The 23,645-nt window shown below is 44.1% G+C and overlaps 1 protein-coding gene across 1 annotated transcript; it reads right to left on the bottom strand.

Moving 5' to 3' along the window:
• Positions 1-20,747: 20,747 nt before the first annotated feature.
• LOC311172021 (large ribosomal subunit protein P1-like) lies at positions 20,748-21,464 on the bottom strand. Its single transcript, XM_084235125.1, has one exon. It carries the CDS (start codon positions 21,352-21,354, stop codon positions 21,010-21,012), a length of 345 nt encoding a protein of 114 aa, XP_084091251.1. The 5' UTR covers positions 21,355-21,464; the 3' UTR covers positions 20,748-21,009.
• Between the last annotated feature and the right edge of the window lie 2,181 nt (positions 21,465-23,645).

Here is a 23,645-nt window from a genome sequence, read left to right as displayed (position 1 = left end):
CAGGTTCATAGCGGCATTATCAATAAGAGCCAAAAGATAGATACAATCCAAAGATTTACAAGCAGTTGAGTGGACAGCATGTGACATACACACACACACACACACATATACACACACTAGAGAATTATTCAATTTTAAATAAAGGAAATTCTGACACATGGAAGACTCTGCTAAATGAAGTAAGCCAGTCACAAAAGGACAAATATTGCGTGACTGCATTTATATGTGATGCCTGGAGTAGTCAAATTCACAGAGATAGAATTGTGGTTGCCAGGTACTGCATGGCGGCGGGGGGGGGGGGGGGTGGAGGGGGAGAATGGGCACAGAGTTTCAATTTGAGAGGACTTTTAAAGTCCTGCAGATGGAATGTGCTGATGATTGCACAACAATGTGAATGTACTTAATGCCAATGAACTATCGCTTTAAAAATGGTTAAAATGATAGCTATTGCATTTTGTATATTATACAATAAAAAAAAAGAATTGTTTATCTCAGTGATATCCCAATATTCTATTCATTAGGATCAAGTCACTAGGTCTACTCAAGGGAAGGAATTACACAGAGATTAAAAACCAGGATGGGGGGGAGGATGGAATGGAGGGGTGTAGAGTCATCTAGAAGCTTACAAAAGTGTGCCCTCTGGACCCCAGTGCCTCACATCTCCTCTCACACGCAAAGCACACTCACTCCCTCGCACGTTCCTCAAAAGTCTCATCTCATTACAGCATTAGTTCAAAATCCAGAATTTCATTATTGAAAGCAGAACCAGCTGTGGATAAGGCCCAGGGGTGCAGTCCCTAGAATATACTTCCTTTCAAACTGTGAAACTGTTACGAAACACAAAGGGCTGGTGGCTTGGTGTGCATCAGTCAAATGATCAGACCAAGTCAGAGATTCATGGCAAAGAGAGTTATATTACTTGAATGAAATAGGAGACAGAGGATGGCTCCCAATGTAAACTGTCTCTCCTTCCTAAAGGGAGTTAGGATTTTTTATAGTGTTATCAATATTTGGACTGGGCAGGGTGGCAGGCAGGGTGGAATGCCTGCAATCTTGGTTTTGCAGGGGAGGTGGAGTTTGATGACCAGATCATGCCTCTGCATTATCACTAGTTTAGAAAATGGTGGCCAAGTGTTCCCTTGGGTGGGGACTTTTGTATGTAATTGGATGTTAATGAGTCTGAGGTAATGTTAGGTCCCCAAAGGTCCTCTCTGCATGTGTTGCTTTAGAGTTTAGCCAGTTTGCGCCAGAATGAATGCCTGATCCTTAACTAAACAGCTTTACTATTCTTAACTAAAAAGCTTTAACTGAAAAGTTAACTAAGGGCCTCCCTGGTGGCCAAGGGGTAAGTCTCAGCACTGTGAAGCTATCTATCAGCAGCCACTGCAGCAAGAGTTTGATCCCGGCCAGGGAGCTGACCCACATGGTGCAGCAGACCTCTCCTGTCTCACCTGCTGCTCCCCTCAGCAGTGTTATTTCAGTAGACCTGCCTGTTCTGCTCCTCACTCTGTCTCACCTCTCCATACCTCTGGCCTATACCCTAGCTCCTGTATACATAAATAAATCTTTTTTTTTTTAAGATTTATTTATTCATACATACAAGAATCGGGGTACAAGTCAGACACGTGGGACGGTGAGAGGATTCACCAGAGACAGAGCAGGGAGCAGAACAGGCAGACTGACTGAAATACACTACTGAGGGAGCAGTGGGCGAAACAGGAGAGATCCGCCATGTCATGTGGGATTCTTGCCAGCCAGCTGGGATGGAACCCGCGCTACAGAGGCTGCAGACAGCTTCACAGCACTGTGCTCAACAGCCTGCACTGCCAGGGCAGGCCCATAAATAAATCTTTAAAAAAAAATTAAAAGTTAACTAAGAAGCTATAACTAATTCTAGAATTTTTTCCTGATAACATTGCTTTGTCAGTCTTCTGTCTCCTGAATAACAAAATTAGACATGTTATCTCCCCTACCCCTGAATATACACAGGATAATGGCAAAACAGGGTAAACGCTGTAGACATTCCTCTTTAAAAAGGGGGGAAATAGGAGCCACTAACTGTACCACAAAGGTTCATAGCAATTTCAAAATCCAGCCAGGCAAATGTGGTAAGTTACAAGTTAGATTTCAGAGGCTATGCCTCTGAGCTGTTCTTTTCACAAATATGTTTGTAGCCAAGTAGCTTTGTTAGTCTTTTTCCTGCCAGTAGAATTTTGGATGTCCAATGGCCTTTTTTTTCAGTTTGTACTGTCTCTGTCCTTTTCAGTGCTAGTTGGCAGTGTTTTTGCTAGTATCATTCTCAAAGAAACTTTGTGGGTCTCCTGTGATTCTCATTGGGGTTCACTCCATTGGACAAAAAAAAGCTGCACCCATAAGTCTCTGTAAGATGAAACTTTCTTCTTGGTCCCCTGCTGAGACAGTAAACAGGCACAGTGCCCTTAGGCACTATTGTTTAATTAAGAGAATCCTGTGAAGCTCACCTCTTTCTGAAGGGTCCTTTTTATACCTGAATGGGACCCTGAGTTCCACCCTAGATCTTTCTGAGGTCCTAACAAAAGGCTTATGGTCATTCCCTTTGCTGTATCTCTAGACCACTTTTTCCAGTAGTACCTTGGATTTAAACTTTACTCAGAAGCCAATTTGAAAATGTGTTAGCATCTTTTGCCTGTGGAGAGGCTGAGTATTTATAAAACATTCAAGTCATAGCTCCTTTTTTTTTTTTTTTTTTTTTTTTTTGGTGGGACCCTCACCTGTGGCCGGGGAATGAACCCGGCACTGCAGAGGCTGCGGGCAGCCCCACAGCCCAGCGCCCACAGCCCAGCGCTCAACCCCTGCGCCACCAGGGGAGGCCCCCCAGCTCCCTTTTGTTTAACAGTCCTTCCCTCAATATATCTCTCTCCTTTTGTATTTTACTATAAGTAGCAAGACGAAAACAGGCCTCACCTTATACAGTTTGCTTGGAAATCTCTAGTTAGAAGTCACCTACCCAGAACCTTCCTCTTCATTCCCAGCCACTACCCTCTGTATATCAGTGGTTCTCAAAGTTTTGGGGATCAGGACCCCTTTACACTCTTAAAATTATTGAAGACTGTGAAGTTTTATGTGGATTATAACTATTAATATTTACTGTATTAGAAATTAAACCGCAGGGACTTTTCCCCCATTGCCATCCCTTATGTCCACATGTCCTTATTGCTGCTACTGCAAACCTGAGAGATTTTTTTAAATATTTGTTAATTTATTTTTTAAAAAAATCATTACATGTTAACATCAGAATGACGATGCCACTACAAGTCATGTAGCCTCTGGAAAACACTGCACACTCAGGAAAGCCCAAGAGTAAGAAGACAAAAAATATTTTAGTACTATTAAAGAAATTAATTTTGACCTCGCAGACTCTCTGGAAGAGTCTTGAGGATCCAAGAAATCAAGTCCCAATTTCCATCCCCATTTTCAGAGAAATGCAAAGATCCCCCCAAACAAAGCCAGTTAGGCAAGCATTTATTTGAAACTTTGAGTTCTATTCCATACCAAAATTAAAAAAAAATTAATTGTTATATAAATTGTAAACGTATCAGTTTTACACTGCTATTTTTTTTTTTTTTTTTGTATTTTCAGTCTTGCTTAGAAAGACCTTTCCTAATCCCAACATTTTTTGTTAAAGATCTTGTATTTATTTCTGGTAATTTCATATGGTTTAGCTGCTTAATCCATATGGAATTTACTTTGGGGTCTTTTCCCAAATTGATGGATGAATTAATCTCTCTTGTTGCATTTCCTCATTTATTTGAAATGTCCCCTTTAATAAGTAAAATATTCTTTTATTCCCATGACCGCTTCTGGATTGTATTCTGCCTCACTGCTTTGTTCCTCTGAATGCTGTTGCACCACATTGTTTTTATTACCATGGCTTCAAGGCATGCTCTAATAACTAAAATGACATCCTCTCATTTTTATTTTCCTGATTTTTCTCAGTTCTTTCTTCTAGTTCATTAGTTTTACCACTTAGATTAAGTGTGTTTTCTCATCTGAAAAGACACAGACTGTGGACTCTATAGTCTTATTGGCTGGAGATCAGTAAGGCCCATGCATGAAAATGGAACATCTTCCACTATAATTCCCCTTATGCAGAGGGGATTTAATACAGGGAATTGGTGACAGGAGATGGAAGGACAAAGAAGCCTAATGCAAGAACATACAGCTACTATACTAAGAGTGAACAGAAGGAGCAACCAAGTGGGAGCCCATGGAGGCTGCCTGATGGAAACTGGGACCCTGGAAGGAGGGTCTGTAGCCAAAGACACTCAGGAAACAGAGAGAGAGAGCGAGAGAGCCAGAGAGCCAGAGAGCGTGAGAGAGAGAGAAGAAAGAAGAGAAAAGAGAGAAAGAGAGAGAGAAAAAAGTTGGTGTCTCTCCTCCTCCCTCTCCCAAAGCTTCCACCAGTGTCTCTCATTGGCTGAATCAACCTGGAAGCCTGCAGCAGGGGAGCCTGGGTAATATAGTTCTTTGTGATATAGCACAGAGGTTAGGAAAGGCAGGGAATTAATCTGGGTAAAAAGAGGTAGTTGACCACAACCATGTACCAGCTATGTAATATTAAGAAAATAACTTCAGTTTGCCTCAGTTTCCTCCTTCAAGAAGTAAAGATAAATAGGGCCTCCCTGGTGGTGCAAGGGTTAAGACGCAACCTATGAAGCCATCCACAGCCACTGCAGCATGAGTTCAATTCCTGGCCAGGGAGCTACCCACATGGTGCAGCAGACCTCTCCTGGCTCACCCACTGCTCCCCTCAGCAGTGTATTTCAGTCAATCTGCCTTATTTGTTCCCCACTCTGTCTCTGGTGAATCCTCTCACCCCCCACACCTCTGGCCTGTACCCCAGCTCTTGTATGCATAAATAAATAAATCTTTTTTTAAAAAAAGAAGGAAGAATAAATAATAACAGTACTTACTTCACAAGGTTATCATGTTGATTAAATGCATTAATACATGGCAAACACTTTGTCAGCATCTAATCAGTATTATTATTATTTAAAATGAAGATGATAATGCCTACTTTGCAGAGTTGTAGTCAACAATAAAGTGAGAAAATGATTGTAAAATGTTTGCGTGCTGTTATGTACATGGTACTGGGTATTTTACAAATGTTCATGCTCCTTGTAGTGCCAATGTCTCATCTCTAGCACATGATAATAATGTCAGTAGCTGATAATAATAATGACCTTGATATGGGTAGGCAGCCTTTTCAGAATTGGAAAAACCATTCTTGTTTTGGTAGAGAGCTAGGTGGATTCTGGAGATCTGGGGTTTCAGGGGCCTGGGCCGGTGCACTGCCCTACATTAGCTAACAAACTCACACAAGGAGACGTATTTGGAATGACATCCTGCATCCTTTGCAGAGTTTTTTTTTTTCCCTCTTGTCCCTTCTTTGATTTTAGCCTGTTCTTTTTGGCTCATGTTGATAACTGTGCATTTCTGTGTTCACATACATACAGGGTGTGAACACAGATGAATGTACACGCCTTTGTGTGTGTAAAGTACCTTACCACTTATGAATACTGGACCATAAGATCCTCCTAGCTTGCCTTCTAGTGCAGACAGCACATGCTTCATAATCCCTGTTGAACAGCAATGGACACCAAGGCTTCAAGAAGACAAGTGACAGAAGGACAACAGGGACTTGGGATGAAGCTTCTCACACTAGTTCGGGTTCTTCCTACTAATATCCCAGGCTTCCTGCCACAAGCATTTGTGAGTTAATACACACACACACACACACATATCCAATACCCCTGAAAGTAAGGTTCATACCTTGTCAATCTTAGTATTCCTACAACAGATAAAGTGCCTGACAGCTAGAATATAATAAGGGATTGTGGAACTGAGTTGATCTTGACTCTTGAACTGGACCCTCTTGGGGCAGAAAGGGGAATGCATAATGCAGAAAGGGGAATGCAGAAAGGGTCACAGCCAGAGCCAGACTTCAAGTTCAGCTTTATTGAACTCTGACGATGGTCTGACTCTCAGTGTGGCTCTACTCAGACCCTTCTCAGGCCACCCACAGAGCAGAAGGGCCTGGTCACCACACGGAGGATGAGTTGCCCAGGGAGATGGATCTGCCACCTGGCTCTGCCCCAGGCTTTGTAACAGCTTCTTCTGGGACAGAAGCTTCCTGGCAGGCAGGAGCTTTTTCTAATCAACCAACTGCCTCTGCTGCCCACCCAAGGCCTGGCATCCACACAGGACCCTGGAAAACCAGTCGGAGCAGGGGCCCCATTCATGTGGGCATGGAACACTGGCAGGCAAATGGGACACTAGAAATTAGAAACCTGAACTAATAAAATGGATCCCTCTAGGGCATTACTGTTTGCCAGACACTTCCACACAAATATATCTGATTCTGCTTCCACTTAGCTAACGCATGCATTCTGCTGGCCTCTGACTCAACCCTTTTTACTGGCTTCAGCTGTGAACTTGCTCCCCTCTGATATTTTGTACATTCTACATGCTCAATACATTAGCCTTTATACCCTTTCTCCTTTTCCTGCAATGGGGGCCACCATGTCCTGTCAGATGAAAGGATCCTGGAGAAGGGACACGGGGGTGGGCCCAGCACAGGTGGTCCAGGCAGCTGCCCACACCACTGCTGTGTGCTTTTGAGAACCCTGTCACTGCCACATTACATTCTCTTCTCTGCCCACAGAGCTCCTAGCACCCTTGAGAGTCAACAGGAAAAGGCAGGGACATGAATTAGACTGCAGGCAGTGAGTGGGAAGAATAAAAACCAAAGGCCTCACAATGGACTCAGAGACCCCAGGTCACCTCAGGCCTCATTTCCTCTTACTTTCATGTCACTCTTCACTGTTCCTGGGACATGTCAGGCATACTTCTGCCACCAGGGCCTTTTCACTTTCTTCACCCAGACAGCCCCATGATCCCTCCTGCTTCCTGTTAGCTCTTTGTTCTAATATCATTTTCTCACAGATGCCTTTCTTGACCACCACCTCTATAATTGCAAGCCTCTATCTCTCCCATCTCTCACCCTCTGCTTTTTCCTTGACCCCTCTCTCCACCCCTTTGCTTCTCGCACTGATGATTGGTCTCTCCACGTTAGCAGTTTTGTGTTTGCTCACTGCTCATGTCAGCAGCACCAGAACGGTCCTGACTCATGGCACGTGCTCAGTATTATGTGCTAAATTCTTTCATGAATGAAGTTGGATCATGAGTTGATAGCAGACAGCCTTGTGGTTTGGGTCAGCCCCATTCCCTTCTCGGCCTCAATCAGTTCAGCTGTCTAAAGACAAGGGCACATGTGCTGGTGTGTAAGCTGTCTTCCAGCTATGATCATGGATAAGTCCAGGCCATATCCACTAACCAGCCCAGAGAGACCCAAACAGAAGGCAAAGAGGAGAGGAAGGCAAGAAGCAGCTGTCAGGATGACTAACTGAAATCTCAAGTCACCCACTCCAAGTGCCAATCCTTATGGGCCTCAAGCCAGCCTCAGGATTATTAGCTCTGGAGACTCATGTGGCCTCTGTCCTGACCTGCCCCTCAATGACCATGAGGCACATTTGAAAAATAACTCATCTCAGGGAAGTGACACTGAGGTCTGGAGAAGGGATAAAGATGTGGTCACATTTGTATAGAAATTTTGCACTTGTTTCAGTCTCATTCAACAATACTTACAAGGACTCCCTCATCACTGAGCACTGACCTAGGAGGAGCAGAGCACTGAAGCAGGGGGCTAGATCCCATCTTCCCCATGTGTTTACTTGTGAGGACTGGCTGCTCTCTGTTCTCAAGGCCTGGGACCTGCTTCCTTCCACCTCCTGTTCTCCATCATCTTAAGTCCCCTGGGTCTACTTGCCACCTTTGGTTAGACAAATCCCCTTCACCTCAAAAACAAAATAACAGCACCAATAACGTGCACTCCGTGCTAGACCAATGAGAAGACAGCACAGATCTCACCAACTTTCCCTCGCTCATCCCAGTAACGTCATCTTTGTACTTCTGACTTTTGGGAAACTATACATCTCTCCTTCATTCTCACCACCTGCCTACCTTTGGTCTTAGTATTCTCCAACAATTCACCTTCTGTACCTATTGGGCAAATTGCCTCCATAGCCCCCACGCTAATTTTATGTCCCTCATATTTAGCACCTCCATGCCTTCATCCAACTTTCCCTGCCTGAACCATCTCTTTGTGCACTCATTCTCTCTGCCTCTTCAGAGTTACTCATTACAACTAAATCAACTTTCTCATCTTGTCTCAGTTCCCCCACCCTTGATAACCTCTCCACTATCTGGAATACCTGAGATTATGAGTGCATTTTTACCACATACTTTACCATTAATCACTGGCTGTCTGAGTTGTTTTGTGTCTGTGTATTATCTCTCCACGAGACTGTAAGCTCCTTGAGGACAGGGACAGCCTTTATATTTGTGAATCCTATGCAATACAGTACCTCTCACTGGACAATCAGTCAGGATAGATTTGACGAGACTGTGATATGATTGTGAAGTTTAAGAAGAATGTATTCAGGAAAATGTATATGTGTTTATAAATGGTTAGAGGAAAGTGTAAAGTACTAAGATGTGTTACACAACATAAACTATGCTTCAGACTGAAAGGCATTGGATAAAAATAAAAGGAGTGGTATTAGGGTTGTTAGATTATGAATGATTTGTTTAAAGAATCTCTGAATATTGTTTGTGCATTATTTATGTGGTTGAAAAGTTTTTTGAAAAAATACATGGAGGGTTTTAAGTGTTATTGAAACATTCCATTCTTGGGAAACATTCCACTAAGTCTTTCTTAGGAAATAAGAAAGCATAGGAATGGGGTGAGCAGCATTGACAGTCCTTAGAGATGTTACTCAAGTCGTATTTATACACAAATAATGGAGCAAAGGGGGAAAAAACCCAAATTCCATGTTTTGCCTGAAAATATTAAGTCTCTGGGGATGGGACAAAAGATAAATACTTGAAAATAACCAAATGAAATCACATGAGCTCTAAGGACTTTTCCCTCTTCAACCAGAATGGGTAGTGCATGCTCTTTCCTTGAGAGCCCTGGTGTTGTGTACTCTGAAGCTCCAGCTGTGGGAGTGGGCTTGGAAGAGGGAGAGGCTGGGGACATCATCCAGCCAGGTGAGAACCGCTCTGGGCACAGTCTTCCTTGGAGCCCTTAAGCCTTTTTGCATGTTTATTTTATCCATATTTGACTGTGGCTCTTAAATGTGAGAACTGTACTCCTTCTGGCAAATGACTGTTCTGGCAAATGACTCCACAGCACAAACTGGGAGGTCATTGGTCCAGCCTCTCAGCAGATACAGGAAGACCAGGTTCAGAAAAAGAGATGTATGCCAAGGTCACACAGCCAGGGAGTCTCTGGGCGACTGGTTCTAGAGAGTTCTGGAGGGCTCAGTCCTTGCCCTTAGAGTGTCATTGCTTAGCTGGGGTATTTAGAACATCCTTCTGTTAAGTATGTGTTGAACATGTATCTCCTGGGCTAGAAAGATGGCAAAAGCCAACAATAAACAAATCATACTCCTTTTTTTTAAAAGATTTATTTATTTATGCATACAAGAACTGGGGTGCAGGCCAGAGGCACGGGTGGGGGGGGCAGGTGTGTGAGAGGATTCACCAGAGACAGAGTGAGGAACAGAACAGGTGGATTGACTGAAATACACTGTTGAGGGGAGAGACAGGAGAGGTCTGCTGCACCATGTGGGTAGCTCCCTAACCAGGGATCGAACTCATGCTGCAGTGGCTGCGGATAGCTTGAGAGTGCTGCGTCTTAACCCCTTGCACCACCAGGGAGGCGCCCATACTCCTTAATAGTGAGGAGATTAGTAGCCAAAGGGGGAGATGGGAAGTTCACAGATGACCAAATACAAAGCAGAAAGGGGGAAGGTTTGCAAGAGGTACACACAGGGAGGAAGAAGCCATATGTACTCTGGGCCAAGAGAGGTTCCCTTACCATTAAGCTGGTCCTTGAAGGGGTTCAGGTCCATGCAAGTGACATCAAAGGTACAGAATCTTAACAAATGCTTACTATCACCAACGACTATGGGCCAAGCAAGGTTTTAGGCACTTGGGAAAAAAATTTCTCCCCTCATGGAACTTATATTCAAGTTAGACACAGATATTACACAAAATATACAAGTAAAAGTAGATTCGAGGGCTTGGGAGAATATAATATAGTGCCACTGCTGTAGAAAACAGTATGGCAATTTCTCTAACATTAAACACATTCTCTATATTAAATTATAACTTGATCTAACAGTTCCACTTCTGGGTATATATCCTTGCAGAAGCCTGAGGTAAGAGTGGTCCAAACAGAGGGAGCAGCAAGTGCCAAGGCCCTGAGGCAGAAACAGCGTGAATACTGTGCATAGTTGTTGCCACGGGAATCCATTGATTTATCTCTGTGCCTCTTCAGTCAATTCCAGTGGAACCAGAGAAAGTACCCTAGAGCGGAGCTAGCTGAGAGAAAACTTCCTCAGTCCTGGGGGGGATAGCACAGGGTATCGGGCCCTATTTGGAGCAGGGGAAGAGGAGTGATGTGCTTCTTTAAACTTTAGTGAAGCACTATAGACTCTAGCTGTTACGCTTCTTTTGGAACATAACCACTCAGACTATAAGAGCTGCATGTGACCATAACTTCATTTCTGTGGAAACAATTTTGCTACCACAGGAACTGAGAATTCTTTCTCCATGACCTCTGGGTGAATTTGTGTTGTATGAGAACACTGGGTTTTGTATTTCTCATTACACTGCTCTTAGCTCCTGGGCTTGGAAGAGGTCACTGTCATTAAACCTTTTTATGACTTTTGCCCTATCAAACCAGGGATAAAGATAAATAAAGACCTCATCCAAGGTAGAGTAGAGCACTCCAATGCCCAAGATGATTCCTTTTCATAAAACCTGGAGTCTCATGCCAAGGGCTTTACATAAAAATAAAACCAGAATAACCAAGTGCAAATCATATTGTTATAAACAATGCTATGAGATGAAGCCTTCTTTCAAGACTCTTTAATTACCAGATACCGAAGATAGTAGATTCTTTTCTTCTTGAAACACTGCCAGCCTTCTGGCCAATGCCCATGTAGCTGCATTAAAGGCTCAGGGTCTCTCAGCCAAGATGTGATGGCCAAGAACCAGTGATGATTTCAGAGCGAGTTTTCTTGACCTGCCAGCCCTGCCATCTTGGCCCCAGCCTGATTTGCAGCTCCCGAGGGATTTTCAGTGTGTCCTCAGATAGAGGTTAATAGCCAAGGTAAAAGTTTTTTGTTTTGTTTTGTTTTGTTTTGTTTTAGAAAATTAGCTTAAAGTTTAATGCAGATGGATTTTGTGGTCCTAAAGGTGGTCTCTGAAGGGATCTTCTCTGGAATTCTCTGCTAGGACCCAGTGTGTCCAAGCCACAGTATTATAGAAAGGGCAGAGGATGGAGGAAGGGATTGGAAGTCTGAAGTTTGACCATGGGTTCACCTCTGTACTAGATATCTTCTTTTTGTTTAACCTACCCTCAAGCCACAATTACATTTCTCAGCCCAGGAGACTGACCTTTATGGGCCTCAATAGGCTCTCTTGCCTCTGGCCTTAATGAGGCCACTGAGGACCCCCCAGCCAGAGAGAAGGTTTGGGAGTCAGTTCCCCTGACTTCTTCCTAGGTCTCTGTGGGCTGCTGAGTCTTCCTACTGCAGGCACGGGTAGCTCCCACAACATCACAGTATTCTTTGTGGTTCCCCTACACCCTGCCCCACTTTTGGAAGGAATTCTTTTCTTGAATTCTGCCAAAATCACCCAGATAGTGTGTGTCCTCTATTTCCTGCCCGGTACCAGATAGATGCAGCCACTAATGAGCTTGGGTGACCCTGGTCCCTCAGCAACTTAAGGGTAATGGCCTTGGGGTCCTCATCTTTAAAATAGAGATTAAAATGTCAGGTCTTACGCATTTGTTCCACAGAGTTTTCACAAGGGTCATAATGGACATAAAGCACTAAACATCCATATTTTTAAAATAAATATGCTTTCTAAATTTTTCAATTTCAGAGACATCTTAAAATAGCCTGATATCTTTTACATGTAGAGCTGCTGCTACCAATATGCAAACACTTTGGGCAGTTTTTCTAGAATGCTGGTGGGTTTTTATCTAATACCCAAGAAGCTAACTAGATTTCACTGTGATAAACATAAACACATTATGTAGCCAATAATTCTTTAATACTTTAAACCTACCCCAAACTCAGGGAGATCAGACAGATAAAACATTTTTAATATTTTGCACCCACTGCAGATTAGGCAAGATTAGTATTTTACTAGAAAACAATCTAAACATAAATATTAACATATTCTTCATTTTTAGAAAAATAAAAATAGCTTTGTTACCACCATGGCTACCAAGAGGAAAAAAAGATAATGTCAAACTTAGAAAACAGGTCCTGACTTTAAGTGCCAACTCTGCTGCACCTTCTGTGTGTGACGTCAAGCAAAGCGTTTAATGAACTAGCGGTTTTTATCTGATCTGTAAAATGGGGGTGAACATTATCTCCCTCCCTTCCGTCCACATGAATTAAAGTCCCTTGTAAATGAAATTGGACTTTTGGTAATTGCTCTTCCATGACTTCGTTTAACAGTGTCATCTCTGATTATTCTTATCTGATTAAGATAAGTGGGGACACTGAGAGCTGCCCTAATTTGAGACTCAAAGGGGATGACGTAGTCTCGGGGGAAGACAGACAAGAGGGAACAAGGCAGAAGGAGGACCAGGTGTCCTGGTTAATGTAGCATCGCCCAGGGTTAGGCCACCATAGGCTGGCTGCAGTCCAGACAGAGATAAGACCAGCCCTTGCCCTAGAGGACTTTACTCTTCCACGACAGAAAATCACTTAAGAGGGGATTATTATCACCAAATTCTAATGGAGCTATTCCAGTTATTCCAGTTCACAGGCAGCTCCAAACCCACTGTGCCTGGAGTATCTACATGAGGAGGGGCTGGGCCTGTGGTATAATGGGGAGAGGGGACAGGTGTGGGGCATGAGTATCTGTGCACCTTGTCATAGAAGACTGGTTGTGAGGAGGGGAAATGAGTTTAGCAAGGTCGGAAAGGCCAAGGCCTCAGAGGCAGGCTCTATGACATTTACTGAATCCATATCACACACTAGGAAACAGAAAACTCCTGCACACTTTTTGAGCAAAAGTGTCCCAAGGTGAAAACGGATTCTTTATTTTTTTGGAAGATAGATTTTAGAGACTGGCAGGAAGAAGTGATGGCAGGAAAAGGCAGATTTGTTTTCACTCTTTTAGAGAAACCTAAAGATTTGCAGTATAACCCGCAAATTAGGATTGGTTCTGCTTGTCAAAGGCAAGAAGCTCTCACTAATATGAGGTGACTGTCATAGTGCTACAGGCCCCAAATCAGATGGGGATCTGCTCACAGCCCTGCAGATTACATCCACGAATTCCCACTTGTCACACTCTACCAAATGTCTCTGTGTGTGTGTGTGTGTGTGTGTGTGCAAGCATTTAAAAAAACGTTGCACTTACACAACATTAACCCGTTCATAGGTATTTCAGAAATGACCGCTGAGATTCAGTATGACTCCTTTTAAAATCTTCGTTAGCATCTTTCCTTTATTACCAGCTCGCCCCACAGAAGTGGTTTTGCAGCAGAAGTCCTTTGGGCTCTCTGACCCAGGCTTCGGTTCAGCTCAGACTCTGAAGCACCTGGATTGCCTCCCTCAGCAGCCAACAACTTATTGTCTCAGGTCCAAGTTGTTTATTTAACTTTCCTAGGCTATTTGAGTTACTAAAGGAAGTATATTAGTTTGCTTTTCAACTTCTCTATTCCCTAGAGTTTTGCTTCCTCCTTTTGTTATAGGACAGGGAGAGGGTCAGCCCAAACCCCGCAAACCTGCCTATTCTAAATGGGTTCTGCCATCCGCCGCATCAGCACAAAACATATGAGACTTTAATGGGAAGGAACTTTAATAAAACTAGGAAACAATACAGGTAAGGCAAAGAGTCTAGTTTCTAAATGAAGCACCCAAAGTTACCCGTCCCCTCGTGGGTAAAAGTCCATCCAAATGGGATTGGCCCAGAGCAAGGCCCCAAAGCCTGCCACAAGTCTAAAGCATCTTCCAGTGGGGACCCACAGAAAAGGGTCACAAACAACTGGACAAGCCCGGAAGGAAAAGAGCAAAATCAACATCAAGATAAAAGCTGCCATTGTCACCTCCCCACGGGTCTCACCCACATCTGTGTCACCCCGTCCACGACCAAAAGACAAGTGCAGTTTCTTCACGTGTCTCTAGGCTCCATGCGCCTCCTCCAGGTCTCCTGGTTCCATCCTGCTTCCTTCCTCAGTCTCTTCTGCAGCTTCTCCTCTTCCTGCTCAGCTCCACCCTCCCTTGGGTGGGGCAGGGAACCTCCCCCTTTCCTGGGGACCACCCTGTTACACTTTTATAAATGACAGGATAAAGAAATTATGCTGGGTGCTTTTTAGTAAATTTGGGGGGTAAGGGAAAGGAGGGCCTAATCTGAAATAGACAAGTTATTCTTTTATTTTTTTTATCCCCCCTATATTATCATATTCACCATCATGTTGGGAAATGCAACATTTATGGGCCCAGAATATGTGGACCTATTGAATGTCATGATTTCTGTCCTCCGGGGGCTTACAATCCAGTTGGGTAGTCTGTATGGAGTAAGTTTTATGTTGAGTCAGGACAGTGGTCTAGAAAAAGTGGTGATGGTCAACGACTAGGAAGTCAGGAAAGGTTTGGAGGACATGGGGTCCTGAAGGAACGGTGGGACCCAACAGAAGGAAGCAGAACCTGGGATTCTGAGAAGGGAGAAGACGCAAGAAAACTGCAGAGGCTGCCATAGGCTGGAGAAGCCCTGTGTGACAGGGGAGAGTAGACGATAAGGTGAAGAAGCCAGGGTCTTGTTGCTGGGCAGAGGTTACAAACCCCTAATCTGTGGCTGTCTTCAGGGGTCCTGAGCCCTGAAACTGTTCACACAGGCAGTACAGTTATGCAGGCCCATGCAGATACGCTACAGAAATCAAAGGAGTTTGGGGAGAGCTTGGCATACCTTGGCTAAAAGTTTTGGATTTTATTCTGTGGAAGTCAATGCATTTTGAGGTTAAAAAAAAAGGGGGGGAGGGGACAGTTTTCATGGGGAAAACAGTTGTTGCAGATGGGATTTGTTATTGCCATTGTTTGGTTTTTATTTTTAGCAATTTTTTTTTAGTGACAGAATGAGGAGGAACTTAAGAAGGGTAAAATTGCTTATGGTTAAGGTATGAGGTGAAAAAGCCCAAACCCAATGACAGAATGGAGAAACAGTATAAACACTAAAAAAGATAAATTGGCAAGAGTTTGTGACTGTTTGTGAGGAGAGAGAAATAACGCATTAGTGAATCCAAGTGACTGAGGCCTCTGCACAGGCTAGGTATAACTAAGTTTATATACAACACTGGCCTTGTAAAGTAGTCCTCTTAACAACAGATTCTGCTTACAAACTGCCACGATTAAATTTTCTGGAGGAGTATTTGCTTGAAGGGCCAATCTGCTTTCTCAAAAGGTTTTATGAGTGACCAAAGAACTGAAGCTGCTTGTCAGACAGAGAAGCTGGGACAGGATATCCTGTTGAACTGAAAGTGACCCAACATTTAGTAAGGGTTTCCAGAGACAGTCACAACAGACTCAGGGATTCATCAGCTTTCACCATTACATCTTTCTTGAAAATTATTAGAAGGACAACACAAAATCTGGAAGATTATAGAGAAAACACAAAAAAGACTTTCCATTTTTTAAAAAGGATTTATTTATTTATGCATATAAGAACCGGGGATGTAAGCCAGAGGTGCAGGGGGTGAGAGGATTTAACAGAAAGAGTGGGGAGTAGAACAGGCAGATCTATTGAAATACACTGCTGAGGGTAGGAGCAGGCCGAGGCAGGCGAGGTCTGCTGCGCCATGTGGGTCACTTCCCTGGCAGCCAGGGATAGAACTCGTGCTGCGGTGGCTGTCAATAGCTTGATAGCACTGTCTTTAACCCCTGCACCACAAGGGAGGCCTAAGACTTTCCATTTTTGACTCTGGACACTCAATCCCTAAATAATCCTATTGACTGAGGTAGCAAATGCCCCCAAATAATAAATGAAAGCTTATAATCAAGATACTTTGGGATTTTAGAATAATGAGTTCAAAGGGAAGCTATAATAAAGAAAGGAATGTTTTAATACCACTTTCATTTGGTTGAAGAAATAGTAAAACTTTTATTATCTTGAAAAGCAATGGGTTAGGGGCCTCCCTGGTGGCGCAGGGGTTAAGCACCGCACTATGAAGCTATCGGCAATCTCTGCAGCGTGAGTTCAATCCCCGGCCAGCCAGGAAGCTATCCACATCTCGTGCAGCAGACTCTCCTGTCTCGCCCACCGCTCCCCTCAGCAGTGTATTTCAGTCAGTCTGCCTGTTCTGCTCCCCACTCTCTCTGGTGAATCCTCTCACCCCCTCCCCGCACCTCTGCCTTACACCCCAGTTCTTGTATGCATAAATAAATAAATCTTAAAAAAAAAAAAAAAAGAAAAGCAACGGGTTAGTCAGAATGCTGTTTCCAGACATCTGTTTGGTTTTCACTGGGTTTTTCAGCTTTGAGTCAATAGCACTTGCTCCTGTCTGTGTGGCTCTGAGAGTGTCTTGTGTGAGAGAATCACCTAAACCACCAGGAGAGATTATCAGACCTCCAGGCAAAGTTGCCACTACTTGTGGTCTCAGTGGGGCCACTACACAGTGAGTCACTGGCTCAGCCTCAAAGCCTGATGGTGCCAGAAGAGAAATGCAGCAGGGACTCAGACTTTGGATCAGGTGGGAAGTCAGGAACACTTTTGGAAAATCAATTTAGCATAAGCTAGACAATTTGAAAATGTCTAAGCCTTAGGACCCAGAAATATCTCCAGAGAAACTCTTAACCACGGGCCGCAATAGTTACACACAAGAATGTTCATAGCAGCACTGTAAGCAACAGCAAAAAAAAGAACTGCCAGCAACTCAAACACCCACTGAAAGCAGAATGGAGAAGAAAAAGCAGAGTATTCATACAGACAAAAGTGTATTATTAAGTAGCTACATGATAGCATAGACCAAAATGGCTGAATGGTGAGCAAAGTCAACTGAAAAATACATGTTGTCTGATTTATTTTACAGAAAGTTCAACAGTGTACAAAACCAGCATATTGTTCTGGCAGGGATGCATATTTTGGGAGTAAAAGTATGAAGAAAAGTAAGGAAATGAACAAAAATTTGAGTGGGCATGGGTGGACAGAGGTACACAAGGGGGCTTCAGTGGTGTGGGTTGTCACCTGTATCTTAAGCTGGGTTGTAGGTAATAGGGTGTTCATTTTTTATACTTTGCTCACATGATCTGTTAAATGCATTCTTTTGTATGCCTTTAATATTTAATTAGATTTTGCAGAACTAGATAGAGGCGGAAGTCTCCAGCAAAATATGTGATTACAAAGTCTTATCCTCATAATCCCGGAACTCAAAATTCATGATCTTTGTTTAACACTCAGACAAACAAAATGAAAAGGCCAACTATATGTACGGAGCAAATATATAGAGAGAAAATGATCTGAGAGCCCCAAGTTTCTGTCTTGTAGATCACATTTTCCTTTAGCATTTCTTCTTTTTTATATTTCATGTATATTGTAGTTAACAAACATTTTTTGACTATCTCAGAAATGGGAGTGGTTTCAGTTGTGAGGACTGGATAGTGGAGAGCAAGTACCCTTGACGAGAAGACAGATAATTAAGCAATAAAGATAATGAGGACAGGTGCCGCACAGAAGTATGGGAGGCTGGGGCCGAGAGGGGCGCATAGGTAGCTGCAGGCAACTGCACCTTGGGGATGGAGTTTAGAGAGTAGTCAGCAGACTCTCGTTGCCAGCCAGGCTATGTTCTGAGCACTTCAAAGACTCCATACGCCATATGTTAACTCTGAATCCTCATAGCAACCTGAATAAGTGCTATTATTATCCCCACTTTACAGATGAAGAAACTGAGGGACCCTGGCTAAGTGACTAGTAAGGTCACACAGCTAGGAAGTGCTGAATCAGGATTTAAACCCCAGCTCACTGGTGTTCCAAAGCACAGCCTGTGGCCAGCTCATGTGTCCCTGACAAGGTGACATTCTGGCTGACACATGAATGAGGAAGGGCAGTCAGGCAGGAAGAGAGGAGGGAGGTGAGAGTTCCAAGCAGAAGGTCATGTATATTTCATTTCAAAGTGGTACAAGGAGCTAAAATAAATATTTACCCACAAAAAAAGTGTGAAAGATCCTTCCAGCTAAGAACAGTCCTTTATCTCACACACACCCCACCCCCCACTCCCACCCCATCCCCGAAAATCAGTCTTCAAGAGGCAGTGCAGGCAAAAGGAGCTCTGGGGGAGGTGGTGTGAGCTTCATCTGTTTCTCTGGGTGCGATGCAGACCTTGATGCCAGGGTTCCGAGGGTTTCTAAAGGCCCTGGCAACAACTGCCAGGGCTACTGGGAAAGTCCCCAGGCATCCAGTATCCTGTGGCCTTGGCAGTCCCTCTATCCCCTCTTGGCCTCATTTTCAAATGGACCCAACATCCATCAAGGACAAGAACCTAAGACACGACCTAGCAAACAGCTGGCAAACTATTTTTAAAATCCAATTTAAAGTTGTATATGTGTAAGCCCCAGTGTATTTCTCTGGGGGATTCTATCTTTCAAGTGGAAAAATTTTTAAAGTCAAATAAGGTAATCTCTATTTTGATTCCCATCAAGCCAGAGTGCAGAGCTGGGCAGCCCACAGTGAGTGCTAATCCACTTAAAGCACAAGCAAGTTGGAGCTTGGGAGTCACAACGACTCCAGGTCCCAGAGAAAAAGGTCAGTACTGCTGATATTTATCATGTTAATACTGTTAGTGTGTGTTTGGCTCTGTCCGGGAGGAGAGAAGAAACGAAAGACATGAATTATGGCTGTTGGAGTGGAGGAAAGAGAGGCGTTTTGAGATCTTTACCTATGTGTCCAGCTTCCTAAGACTTGGACTCCCTTGAGCCCCTCTTAGAAAAAAAAATATAATAATAAAGACTCAGAAGAAACCAGAGCAGAGCAGAGTTCTGGGGCAAGGAACAGAACAGGGAGAGCTGGGAGGATGGAAAGGGGTGAGAACTCAGCGGCCAGTGCTTCACAAGGCCTGCTTGTCTAACTCAGGCCACTGTCCTTCTGTGACTGTAGTCGCCAGGCCCTGGCCTGAGGCGCCAATGGCGAGATAAAGCATCTTGTCCCAGGGCCAACAGCACAGCTTATTCTGCGAGCAGAACAGCATTTTGCTTCTCCTAACAAATGCCTTTTTGCATTCAGCAACCAGATTTATTTCTCTGTGGTTTTCTTCTTTCTGAGGCCTAAACTGGATAGATATATCTAGAGAAAGATTTCTTCTGTTGTTTTTTTTCCAAGACACTTTCTAAATGTCATTTCTCCTCCCTCATATTTTTGTCTCAAACAAACAAACTTTAGGATAACCCCAAGTGACCCATAGGCCAGCTGAAGGGTCGGATCTCCTGTGGCCATGGCCCCAGACAGTCATGGGGGGCAGTTTTGAGTCACTGGAAAGAGAGAGCAGTGCTGAGCAGACATCATGGGGTGAAGTGGAGAATGGCTAGGACAGGCAGGCCAGGGTAGAAAGAAGCTCCTGACAGAAACACTTTACAATTTGCCTGCTGGGATGAGCCCTCAGGATGTGCTATAGGAGGCTGCTCTCAGGAAAGAAGACAGTTCCATTAGGAGTGGACAGGGCAGGGTGCCAAGTAAGAGGGAGGCTTTTCAGACGAAAGATGAGTCTATTAATGTAACTTCCCAAGGCTCTTGATCACCAGTGTCTGCAGCCACGACGTGATCAGCTCCACCAGGCAGCTTGTGTCCAAGCCTCATCATTAAAAAAAAAAAATCATTCTTGAGTTGAACTAATGGATACCAAGCCCTAAGCACATGCCAGGGTGTGGTGCATGGCAGGTGCTCTCAAAATATCAGGCCACATCATGATTATTGAGCAGAAAGCTTCTTCCCCAAAATATTGCCCCAATGCTGTCTTCTAAAGTGCCCTGGTCCATGTCCCAACCCCTTGGTTCTCATTTCCATAATAAACATCTTCACTGCCTCCCACCATATCTGACCCTGCATGACCTCCAGACACACCACCACATTCGCTCTCCACAGACAATTCAAGTTACCAGTGGTCCTTTTAAAACATTTTAAACATGGTACTCAGAATTGAATCTAACATTTCAGGTAGTATCTGACCATCCAGGAATACAATGGAAAAGTACTCCTTGAATCCTCTCATCTGTTTATACACAGAGCATTATGCCAAGCATTTGTGAAATGCTAGAGATACAAAGATAAAAAATAGTGCCTATTATTTGCAATAGCCTCAAATGGGGCTACTTATGCTCAGATAAATACTGATCTACTGACACAATGAAATAGAATATGGCAAAGGAAGTGAACTGTCAATGATCACATGAGATAATATGGATGATTCTCATAAACATGAAGTTGCTCAACCAAGCCAAACACAAAGAGTATAAACTATTTTTTTGGTCTACTTTTTTAAATTACAGATTAGTTTAGCCAAAATTAATCTGTGCCATTGAAAGGCAGGATAGTGGGGACCCTGGGGTGGGAGAGGGAGAGTAGACGAGCACAAGTGGGGTTCTAAAGTGCGGTAATGCTTGGATCTGCATCTGGTTGGTTGTTCCACGAGGTATGCTCGGTAGGTGAAAATTCTGTGAACTGTACATTTACAACATGTGCATTTTTTTTTTTGCTAGGATGCTATGTCAGTAAGATGTTAGAGGGAAAAATATCATGCACAGGGTCAAGTTTATTGGAGAAGACAGCCAAATAACTTTATTTTTTTTTATTTTTTTTAAGAGTTCAAATTTTTATTGAACGTGTTACAAAAGACCTTTAGTCAAAAAGACCAAAGCCCATGTCATCATCAGACTCCTCAGATTCTTCTTTCTTTGCCTCTACTTTCTTCTCCTCAGCTGGAGCAGCAGCAGTGGAAGGAGCAGGACCACCTGCAGGGGCAGCCCCTGCAGCTGGGGCAGGCCCACCAGCCCCTACATTGCAGATGAGACTTCCAATGTTGACATTGGCCAGGGCCTTTGCAAACAAGCCAGGCCAGAAAGGTTCAACATTTACACCCGCTGCTTTAATGAGCGCATTGATCTTATCCTCCGTGACCGGCACCTCGTTGTCGTGCAAGATGAGAGCCGAGTAGATGCAGGCGAGCTCCGAGACCGAAGCCATGGTGCGGGCGAGGGCTGGACAGACGCTGCCGGGCGCGGTGCTAGTCGCCGGATGAAGTGAGGGGCTCACCCCAACGCGGCCTTAGCTTCCTCGGAAGGACCGAGCACCTTAGCGACAGCTGAGGAAAAAAAGCCAAATAACTTTAATTCAGCATGACAAATGCCATGATAAAGAAAGATATAATGTGTGTTACAGTGATAAGAGAGAGAAGAAACAATTAGTCCATCACCAAGGATCAAACAGGGTCAGCGTGGCCTCTTGGAGGGACTCTGGAGCCAAACAGCCTTTGGAGGCTGCACACTTGGAATTGAATGTAAACATTGCTTTAGGGACATTTATAGAGAGAGGAATGAGATGTTAAAGGTACTCCCCCCTGAGGGCCTCCTTTGTTTTCTGAGGTAGGAAGATAAGATTGGCCACAAAGATTAGTGTGGAAATGACATATGAAAAGTGAACATGGTGATAATTTAAAATAACTGGGGAATGAGAGCCACAGCCATCCAAGAGTAAGTAAAAATAAATTGGTGGGTGGGCCTCCCCTGGTGGCGCAGCGGTTGAGCACTGGGTTGCGGGGCTGCCCGCAGCCTCTGCAGCACCAGTTCGATCTCCGGCCACCGGCGAGGGTCCCACAAAAAAATATAAATAAATAAATAAATAAATAAATAAATTGGTGGGTGGTAGGGAGAGAGGTTAGTGGCGGCATAAACTGTGAGCTCGGACCTTTTTCATTGGTTAGGTGACAATTCTCAAGAGCAAAAACAGGGGCCTCCCTGGTGGCGCAGAGCATTAAGTCTCAAACTATGAAGCTATCCGCAGCCGCTGCAGCACAAGTTCTATCCCTGGCCAGGGAGCAACCCACATGGCGCAGCAGACCTCTCCTGCCTTACCTGCTGCTCCCCTCTGCAGTGTATTTCAGTCAGTCCACCTGTTCCGCTCCCACTCTGTCTCTCCCCTCTCACCCCTGCACCTCTGGTCTGTACCTCAGTTCTTGTATGTATAAATAAATAAATCTTAAAAAAAAAAATCCAGGGACCTATGTTTAAAAAAAAAAAAAGAAGAGCAAAAACCGCAAATCGAAAGTGGGGATTTTACTGGACAGCTGTAACAAAAGCAGAAGGATTGCACTGGTGAAGGAATAGCTTGCAAAATCATCCACAGTGTCCAGCCAGGAACAGAGAACAGTTGTCTATGAGCCCGTTTCCTCCTGATTTTTCTCTCACAGCTACCATCATTCCTCAGCCTCAGTCCAGGTCCCTCTTCCTTTACTCAACACTTAGAGTACCACCTTGAACCAGTCACTTTTTTGGTCTACACAATTTGTTTATATTCAGTTTTGACAACCTGATCCATCGACAACCCAGAATTCTGAGTCCCATACTTATATCTATTCACCAGGATTAAATTCAACATGTTTCTCAACTCAACATGTTCAACATTGAACTCCTTATTTTTTTTTAAAGATTTATTTATTTATGGGGTACAATCCAGAGGTGTGGGGGGTGAGAGGATTCACCAGAACCAGAGCAGGGAACAGAACAGGTGGGTTGACTGAAATACACTGCGGAGGGGAGCAGCGGGCGAGTCAGGAGAGGTCTGCCTTGCCATGTGGGTATCTCCCTGGCTGGCTGGGGATCGAACTCATGCTACAGAGGCTGCAGATTGCTTCATAGTGCAGTGCTTAACCCCTTGCACCACCAGGGAGGCCCTGAACTCCTCATTTTGTCCCCAACTCTCTCCTCCCTTCGAGTACTTCCTAAGGCAGCATCGCAACTCATGAATGCCCAAGGCAGGCACTTGTGTCTTCGCATCCTCTTCATTCAATCAGCTACCAAGGCCATCAACTTCCTTTATTAATTACTCCCTCTCTGAGGCCATCCCTCCACCACCTAAAATCACCTCCTAAATTTGAGCCTGCTTAGCGCAAAAAGCTTTTGACCAGTCGCCCTGACTCTAGTCTCCTAGCTCTCCTCCATTCTCTAGGCTGGTGGTCTTCCTAAAACCCCAATGATCCTGTCACAATGCTTTTGTTATTAAAGTAGATAAAATAATATTGGCCTATATCAACACAAACCATAATCTCTGTCTTTATCCTGCCATATTCCTTGTCTACTTTTATATATTTTTTAAATATTTATTTATTTAAAAAAGCACTGGAGTACAGACCAGAGGCACGGGAGAGTGAGAGGATTCACCAGAGACAGAGCGGGGAGCAGAACAGGCAGAGGGACAGAAAACACTGCTGAGGGGAGAAGTGGGCAAGACAGGAGAGGTCTACGTGCCATGTGGGTATC

Source organism: Talpa europaea (assembly GCF_964194135.1).
Source record: "Talpa europaea genome assembly, chromosome: 6".
Taxonomy (NCBI): Eukaryota; Metazoa; Chordata; class Mammalia; order Eulipotyphla; family Talpidae; genus Talpa; species Talpa europaea.
Note: the sequence above shows the minus strand (reverse complement) of the source record. Positions and strands in the feature narration are given on the sequence as shown.

What these genes read in the sequence shown, in the direction of transcription:
- LOC311172021 (XM_084235125.1), bottom strand. Translation starts at nt 21,354, where the DNA reads ATGGCTTCGGTCTCGGAGCTCGCCTGCATCTACTCGGCTCTCATCTTG.